The 10,202-nt window shown below is 34.6% G+C and overlaps 1 protein-coding gene across 1 annotated transcript; it reads left to right on the top strand.

Moving 5' to 3' along the window:
• Positions 1-5,681: 5,681 nt before the first annotated feature.
• LOC128553442 (interferon-induced very large GTPase 1-like) lies at positions 5,682-9,845 on the top strand. The gene has a single exon (XM_053534590.1). It carries the CDS (start codon positions 5,682-5,684, stop codon positions 9,843-9,845), a length of 4,164 nt encoding a protein of 1,387 aa, XP_053390565.1.
• Positions 9,846-10,202: the final 357 nt, after the last annotated feature.

Raw genomic sequence — 10,202 nt, 5'->3', positions numbered from 1 at the left:
TTGAATAGAGGGCAAACGAAATCTTATCTCCATTTTGTGGGAACAGTGCCTGAGGAGATAGACTATGGAAGATTACCAGTAGAACATCAACAATTTCATCATTAAGTTCCTGGAGGACAACTGGACAAAAATGGCCTGGTCCTGCAGCTTTGTCTGGTTTTAGGTTAGCTAGCAATTTGAGAATATCCATTTTATTGATGGAAATTTCAGATATTATGGGGGCAATGTTCAGAAGGCTATAGAATTTTAAGTTTTTGAAGTCAGTTTTGTCTAAGATAAAGTGGTGATTTGTTTAAATACGGATTGATAATTTTAAGTTTGAAAATGAAATAGATTATTATAGTGTTTGTGGTCTTAAACCAGTGAAATGTCAAAAAGGTTATTCCATAACCCTGCATAGTGCTGGTAAGTAAAAATTTACACAGACTATCATCATAACTGAGGAGTTACATTTACATGCTCTTCACCAGTGTCGATTATAGGTCCTGCTTTGGTGTAGAAATCTTTCGCTTGAAGAATTTATCCTGGTACATGGAAGTTTGGTGGTTCTACCCAGGTGTCAGATGAAGTTATACCTGCAGGCACACCTTATGTATTCCTCCAACAACATCAGATATTTGAAAAATACCATGTCAAGAGACAAGAAAAAATAACTGTACAGCAATAGACCAAATCAGTTATTACCATTCATAATTTTATCATGTCCAAAACATTGCGCAATGATACTTATTTCCACTTTGGTGATTATTACATTTCACTCGGACTTTATCGTAGACCCCTTTGTAAAATCTCAAACTTTAAACTAAAATAAAGGTATTAAATCCATATAATATTTGAACAAAACTTCAAAGTTTTGTTGTTTGTAGCATCATCTGAAGCATGTGCAGTGGAAAATTTTAATTTGAAATCTAAAATAGTGTGATATTTATTTCTAGTCACTTTATTTTCATTGTAAATATACTTCGTTATACCCAAGTGGAAACTGGCAGGTACTCGAAAATGCAGCTCTCTGGTTGGTCACCCTAACGTACGGTGATGTCATGTTAAAATTATAAATTTCTGGAGGTCCAGCATGAATTCTGTGAAAAATTGTAATGATAATTCTTGTACAATCTTTGTCTACGTGTCTTGTGTTATGGTTCTGGCTCTGTAGGCAAAAAGCGACATGTACTCCAGTTCGTTTTACAGTCTGTTCCATTGATCTGTTTTAGTAATACAGACTTAAAATATGTAATATTAACGCATGAAATAAGTTAGGTAGTTTTAGTTACCACGCCACGATATATTAGTGGCTTACTACCGTTTGCAAAACCAGTCGACCGTAGTTCCGTTGCCGATAATGGCCGATAATGGCGGAGTGCAATACCTTCACTTTATATCTATCCTCAGACCAAATTTTTAAGATTCTTTAAAAAGCGAATTTTCGACATACCATCAGTGCAACCAAGTGCCTGTGCTGCTGACTAGTATACAAAATAAATACGCTACAGCTAATGCGGTCTCAATCAAATCGAGTCTGCAATATTCACTATTAGCCTTGTCATCAGTGCTTCCGAGGGATCTACTTTTCAGATTTTGTTAACATATTATGTTATTATTTTATATCTATTTCAAGGATTTTACAAAAGCAGTTGATAATTTTAGGTTTTATTTATCAATAACATCCTTACATCTTTTAATGATGTTTCAGCAAATAACTTCTTATTTACACTACAGTATGTTCTTTGATTTTTATGCCTCGAAGGTGGGCATATTAAAATCGCCTTGTCCGCCCGTCCGTCCGTCCGACCGTAATTTTGTAAATTCCTGTCCGGGCCGTAACTCTGCCATCCATGAAGGAATTTTGAAATAGTTTGGCATAAACATTAACCTTAATGAGACGACGTTTCGTATGTAATACTCGGACCCCTAGCTACAAAGTCAATTTCACACTTAGAAGTCAAACGTTAATAGGGTCTGTTTCGTGTCCGGTTCGTAACTTTGCAATTCATCAAGCGGTTTTGAAATTACTTAGCATAAATGTTTATCTTAATGAGACAACGTGTCATGGGCAAGACCCAGACCCCCTAGCTCCTAGGTCAAGGTCAGACTTAGAGTTCAAATGTTAACAGGATCTGGTTTTTTTGTGTCTGGTCCATATTTCTGCCATTGATGAAGGGGTTTTGGAATACCTTAGCATAAATGGTAACCATAATCAGACAATGTGTCATGCGCAAGATACAGATCCCCTGCTCCAAGGTCAAGGTCATACTTAGAAGTCATAGGTTAAAAGAACATTTTTCGTGTCCGGTATATAACTCTGTTATCCATGAAAGGATTTTGAAACAACTTAGCATAAATGTTAACCATAATGAGGCAATGTGTTACGCTCAAGACCCAGACCACTAGCTTCTCCAAGATCAAGTTTACACTTAGAAGTCAAGTCAAAGTTGAATAGGGTTTGTTTCATGTACGGTTCGTAACTCTGTCATTCATAAGGAATTTCGAAATTACTTGACATAAATATTCCCCATAATGAAGAAACGTGTCATGCATAACAATTAGACCACTAGCTCTAAGGTCAAGATCACATTTAAAGGTTGACAGTTAACATGGTGTGTTTCTTGTCCGTTCCATAACTCTTCAAAAGATTAAGGTTTAGCAGTATATCACAAAACAACAGATTTTTTTAACGAATGAACAGCATCTTGACACACAACTCCTCTGTCCAGTACATGTTTTACTATTCTGTCCCACGGAGTTGGATACTTAAAATATTCTAAATGAGTTGTCCCCCTTTAAATAAGAATGCCATTTGTAAAGAAATAAATGTAAACAATTGTCAAAACGATGTTTTACCTAGTTATGTAAAGTTAAAACACTCGCACGATGTTGCAAATGCATCAAAACGAAAACATGTAACAGCTTTTTAAAAATGGTGAGTTTTTAAAGGCACTGGACTGTCCAGAAGTGTGGCCCCTTCATGTAGTCCCTTTCCGGAATTAAATACATATATGAATGAATTGACAATGGTTTTGTACAATTATATAAATGTTTTATATGCTGTTATATTTTCATGTAAAACAATGATTTGATGACGTTCGAACTTTTTTCTCCGAAACATGGACCTATACCTTTAAAGATTTCAAAATTACATGGCATAAACGTTCCCTATGTTGAAATGACACAAGCCAAAGACCCCTAGCTTCAAGGTAAAAGTCACACTTAGACTGAACATTGTATCTTTCTTGTGCGGTCAATAACTCCGCCATTCATCAGAAATTACTTGTCACAATTCTTCCCTATGATGAGCTGGTGTGTCATGCTCAAAACCACGACCCTAGCTCCAACGTCAGTGTTACCTTCGGAGAACTTGTTGAATCTGGCCGCAAAATGAGTCATACCTAATCTATTCTGGCATATTTTGCATAGACAACTGTAGCATTTAGGGCACACTTAGGGGGCGTTTTTTCCTATAAAATGTCAAGGTCAGTAGTGACTATTGTTAAGTTACCTTAAAGACACACCACAAAATAACTGTAATCTTTTGTATTTCCATGATGGTAATTATATGAAGAAATGAGAAATAACAAGTATCTATTTACAATATGACAGTAACAGATATAGGGCTAAGACAATGTATTTAATATCTAAATATATTGTTCAATCAATGTAGTATTATTTGCACCAAGTTCATGTGAGAGGAAAAAGTAGACCACTAGGTATTGGTGGGTCTTTAACACTTCTAATTTCTTGAATACCGATGGATAAATATAAATGCTATAGCCTATAATTAACAGTTAATGCGAACACGATAATATTACACACCGATAGTCACACGAGAAATACATGCAGATATAGACTTGCCACAGTTCGCTACTGCGAAAATATAAAGTAGTAATATTGGACTGGGAATTCATGGCATGGGGTGTGGTATCAATGTAAGGCTTACATGTTTATCTACCCAATAATCTTAATTTCCTCGTGGTTTTCACATTATTGAGCGAGATATCGTTCTAGATGCATTCATATTTGAACAATCCTCGTATCATTCTTATATGAAAGTGAAGGAACCAACTTAATACAATATAAATGCTATTCTGTAATAGTAAATATACTTTTGAGAAAAACGGTTTGAAAATCATTTACCCATTAAACTTCGCACCCAAATATTTGGAGCTCTAACAGATAAATTTAGGGCAAAAACGTCAGTGTTTATAACATTTTAAGACACATACATAATCTTTAAATACTGGCATGTTTATTTCAACGTCTGCATTCCGCCCAAGACGTTTTTGTGCTGTTTGGATTTCTTGTTACATATTTACACGCGTTTTTGTAACTTTGAAGAATATTCTATGTCCTGCGTGTTGTCCGTTCTAACAGAAAATGACTCAAAAGTATATATAAGATGGGTTAAATATCTCTCTTGATTTTGATATGTAATATTGCATATTGTTAACAGTCTGTTATGATAACATTTTAAGTAACAAAATGATTCAAATCGAAAAGATCAAACGTTATGTTACAAGCTAAAAACAATGTGGTTTACAATATATTCAAAAGGACTCAAAACTTATTGTTTAGAAATTGCGAATAAAACACTTTTGTGTATACATATGTAAACAAATCAAATAAATCATTTTATATTATTGTTATTTTTAGAACATGTATTACAGACATTTGAAGAAAAGAAACTTCACTTCAAAAATCTTCTTGAAAGAATGGGTTTATTATCCAGAGCTGACAAGCTAATAACCGTGACGGAAGTACTTTCGGTTCACATAGTTTCCACAGAAACACAAGAAGTAGATGAAAGAGATTATCCTTGGACTTTTCTTCAGAAACTCTGCACAGGAAATTACAGAGCTATGGACATGTATTTTGCCTTATCAGATCGTGATCAGTCATCAAGTACATCTCCGTTAGATAGTTTGGATCAAGAATCAGAGGGGCGAATAAGTCCACTGGATTTATTTTTAGCCATTTATAGTTGTTGTGATCCTATGTTGAAACAGTTAATATTCAAAAACTTGTATCTTTGCAAACTAGCAGTTCCCTTTATTACTGACCAACTCTGTTCTGACCAGTGCCCAAGTGTGTCTGTCTGGCCTCTTCGCGCCTTGCTTATAGAAAGTAAAATAGCTCAAGATGGTAACACTGAGTCTGAAGTTTTAGATTTACAATCAGCAAGAGTTACATTTGCTAGATTTGGCCGACCATCCTTTTCTAAGTCGAAAGTATTGAATTTTTTGTTGAATCAGGACGCTTACAACACATTTTACAATTTTTGGTGTACATATGGGACAGCAAAAAAAAAGGTTAGTGATGGGTATGTCGAGATGTTTTGGTTACCAATGGTAAAAGATGAAAAAGGCAATATAAGCTCTCCGCTTACATTTTTTAATGTCCGCGGAGATCTGCAAATGTATTTTTGCGAACACGTATTACCATTTCTTTCACAAATTACAGATATCTTTGTTCTGGTAATTGAAATTAAGTATCTTTTACAGAGTTTTAACGAAGTCCAAAATGTTGTAAAAAATTATCGTTATGTATTACTAATTATTTGTGGTCCTTTAGATCGAAAAGATGTACATACAGTAAATAGTTTAAGGCAATACGAAGCTAGCCTTAAAGAAAAAAATCCAAATTTGATCATACATATTGTTCTTACACATGAATGCGGCATCGAAAAAAATATGTTACAAGTGGCAAACGTTATATCAGAAAAGATAGAAATTTTCCAGAAAGATATTGTCAAGACGACCCTAAAAGACTGTTTGTCAAATATAGAAAATAAAAATGTTAAGATAGATGAAACAGAACAGGCTTGTGTGGAAGGAAAACGTATAGCTACAGATATTATAGAAGCTATGGGTACCGAAAAAGATGCTCCACTACTGTGGAAGAGGAGAGTCACACCGGCACATTCTCTATATTCAAGGCGTCTTGGCGAAAATAATATGAAAATCCGCAGAGAACAAGACACAACAAGGATTGAACAGTTAAGGCACGAAATGGATGATCTTAGGAAGGAGCAGATTAAGAACATTACTCCAGCTATCAAGCTTTTTGCAAGATACCTTGTTTCAAAAGCAGAGTCGCCGTCTTGTCTGAGATTTATTCTAGCATGGCTGAACATTTTTATTCAAGTAGAAAAGCAAAAATTACTGCCACAATTAATAAAAGAAAACAGAACTGCATGGACTAGAATGGGCGACATAAAAAGCAAGAGCAATCCGAATTCTGAAGACATTGCAATTCAAAGAGAATCTATTAAAAGGACGGAAAACCAAATACAAGAAGCCTCATTCAGCATAGAACTATTGTTCCATGAGATAGGACACATTTATGATACTATCATTATTCTGAGGAAAGATAGTACAAGCGTAGAGCTTCCATCTGTCAAAACTATGTTGGAAGTTTGTGCATCACTTTTTGTAGAAGGCAACACACTGGAATTAATTGACGGTGAAGCGTTTCATATGTCTCAGCACTGGATAGGAAAGGTTTTTGAAAAGGTCTCTGAAATAATGGGATCTCCGAAAGTTCTGACAATGTCGATTTTAGGCATTCAGAGCTCTGGTAAATCTACCTTATTAAATACAATGTTTGGCTCTCAATTCCCAACAAGTGTTGGTAGATGTACAAAGGGTATACAAATGAAATTATTACCCTTACGTATAGATAATCTATTTCAATATATTTTAGTTTTGGATACAGAAGGATTAAGAGCTCCAGATGACAGTGACGAAAAGTGTAACTTTGACAATCAGATGGCCACCATAATTACCGGGCTCGGTGATATAACAGTTATGAACGTTATGGGGGAAAACGCTATGGCCATCAGGGATATATTACAAGTAGTGGTTCATGCTTTTCTACGTCTTAAATTAGCAGATCCAAATATCGATTTAAGAAAAAGGTGTACGTTTATCCATCACAACGTTTCAAGTGTAATGGCTCTTGATAAGATGAGGCCATCCGTAAGCAAACTGATGGAGATACTTGATAGTGTCACGAAAGATGCGGCTGAAATGGAGGGCATTGCAGATGTTGTGGAATTTAATCAAATAATACAATTTGATATGACATCACAAGTTTGGTTTCTACCAAATTTATTGGAAGGGTGTCCGCCAAGAATTAAATGCGAATACAGTTCTCAAGCTGCTGACATCAAAAGTAAACTGTTACAGTTGGCAATTAGTGACACAGAAAAGTCATACGGTTCACTTAATGACGTAATAATGCATGCAAGAGATTTATGGAAAGGAGTCTTAACAGAAGACTTTGTTTTCTATTTTCGAAATAGTGAAGAAATTCGGGCATACAACTTGCTAGAAAGTAAAATTCTGCACTGGTTGTCTGAACTGCAATGCTTCTGTCGGAAAAAGTGCGTCGAAACTTCACAGGAAGTGTTCCAAAAATGCAGTGAGCAACAAGAACTTGAAGGGGCAACGGAAGCAGCAAATGAATTAATATTCGACGATCTTCACAAGAAAGAAATTGAAGTTAAGCTAGAAATTGATAAATGTTTCAATGAAAATGAATTCAAAAATGCAATTTGTCGATGGAAAGACGAAACAACAGCAAGATTTGAGTATACATGCATGGATTTACGCAATAGTATCAAGAAAGAAACCGAAAGATTTCGCCAAAAAAGGAGTATTGAGATATTTCAAAATTCCAATCGCGCTGAGCACGAAGATAAGCTTCATAAGAAGTCAGTGAAACTTGCAAAAGACGCTAAAGATTTGTCAGTTGAAGAAATAAACAAACAGTTTGAAAACATATGGCAGGAATTTGTAAAGGAAATAGAAAACAAGTCCCACGTTCCAACAATTTGTATATTTAAAAAAAGGCTTCACGAAATGTATAAAAATGATGCATCGTTACATGGTTTAATTGATGAGCAAACTCTTCAATTCAACACGCCTGATCACTTCTCAGGTAATTTATCAGATCTCCTTTCGGAAAAATTAAATTTTTTATTAAAGGATGTCTTGCAAGTAACAAATACCCTTACAAATATTGAAAATATAATTCAGAGTTATATCACACGTCCTTACAGCATCAAAGATGAAAATATTAGTTTGTTTCTGGAAGAGGTTGAAAAAGAAATCAAATGTAAAAGCACATGGAAGAATGAAAGTTTAAAAATGAAAACTAAGGCAGAAATACTAGTTATCATTTGTTGCTACTCATCACGTCTTTTTGATAAACATAATATAGATCCAAGAACCCATCAAAGTGAACCATTATCGGAAAAACATGTCCACAATTATCTTTACAAGTTATTTGCTACTGAAAGAGCTATTGTGTGCCAAATGATAAATCAAAAGCCTCCGTCTGCTAGCTTAAAGTTAAGAAACATAGAAGAATATGCTGACGATATAAGCATACCTCGCCACTTTTTCAATGTAAGTAAAATAATAGTAAGCGACAAGAAAAAGATATCGCTAGTTCGTCCTCATGTTGACAAAATTCTTTCAGAAACCCGTTTACAAATAGATGAGTTATGCCAAACAGATACAGAAATGTCAGAGTTTAATATCAAAACAGTTTTATACAATGCAAAAAAGGACATTGAAAATTTGAAAACACATAAAAATGAATTTACTTTGACGAACAGATTTACGATTCGAATTTGTGTCCATGTGGGTGAATATGCCTATAGCAAATTTCAGAAGCAAAACGAATTATATCAAGAAAAAATTGCAAGACGTTTAACCAACTACAAACAATCTGTAAGAGCTCAGTTTGATGCATATTTGTCAGACAGGAAGCAAGAAGACACGGCGGCTTTATTGATAAGTAGTGAAATAGAAACCATTGCTCGAGAAGCCATTAGATTGTTCATGCCTAGTAAAGTATTGCGTGAATTACGAAAAACGACAATACCCCGAACAAAATTGGATTTAATTATAGACATGTTAACTGATATGGCTGAAGGAGAGAAGTTTTTTCCGTTTACGTTTTATATTGAAAGCCCAAGTGAGTATGCAGAAGCGTGGATAACAAAACAATCAAAGAATTATTTGTTTGCAGAAAATTCAACAGGTTACTTTAAAATTGCTTCACGAAGAATTTCTAAGATTTTCGAAGATATTTATAATGCTATTAATGCTACTACTGATTTATTGAAGCATTGTCCGCCTACTTTAGAAATGTGGATGGAACAACTAAACAAAAATCTTAAACAGTGCCGAATTCTAGATGAGAATATCCGTAATGCTAAACGGGAAATCATAACAATCCAAAATGTTACTAATTTTAATAGAATCCTTTTGATTAACTTAAAAAAGTCAAAAAACAAATTGACATCCGAAGCAAAGAAGGAGACAGAGGACACAATAGTGTGGGGTTCATTAAATCCTTATAAAGAGGTCTTTAGAATGTACTGGGGATGTGAAGAACAATGTAGATATTGCGGAGAACCATGTTGTCAAAGTAAGCATGACGAAAAGAGTTCTAAACATAGATGTTTACAACATAGACCAGGATGCTGTTCTGGAATCCAGGATAGTGCATCCAAGACAGCAATGCTAGAAACATGTAACTTCAACGTCCAAAAGCTTGGCAAAAGTCACAACTGCCTTGCATTCAATTTTGTTTGTTATCGCTTGGCAGGAAAGCCATGCGATGATAATACAATGCATTTGTTCAAGGATTACCGGAAATATCTTCCTTACTGGGATATCAAACCAGACATGGATATGTCTGAGAACTCTGAGTTTTGGATGTGGTTTGTTGCTACATACAAAAAGCAGTTAGCCGATTATTATGGTTATGATGTTTCTAATGTTCCTGAATCGTGGTTGTGTATTTCGAAAGAATCTGCTATCGGAAGCTTACGCCGCTAGTATGATTGGTTTTCATAAATAATTACCGCTTTTTCAAAATTATATAGCATCGTTAGAAGCCAAGTAAATTCTTAAACCTTTAAGAGGTTCAATATGGTATACAACAGATTGATAATTTCATGAAATGAGGAATTAATTTTTTTCCAAAATTATTGAAGTTCAGTGTCGTAGGACATAACTGTATTCCAAACGTTAATATTGGTGGAATAAACTTGAATACCGGTAGCGGTATATGTCTACATTACAAAATCTTACTTTATTGAAATTATATTTTCATTTCAGGTTGGTAATGGTTTTATAAGTACGATATAAAGTGTAATCTTAGAAATAGTCCTGCTTGTATTTAATTTCATAAAA

The sequence above is a fragment of the Mercenaria mercenaria genome, unplaced genomic scaffold (genome assembly GCF_021730395.1).
Source record: "Mercenaria mercenaria strain notata unplaced genomic scaffold, MADL_Memer_1 contig_3827, whole genome shotgun sequence".
Classification (NCBI taxonomy): Eukaryota; Metazoa; Mollusca; class Bivalvia; order Venerida; family Veneridae; genus Mercenaria; species Mercenaria mercenaria.
This window is presented reverse-complemented; position numbering and strand designations above follow the sequence as displayed.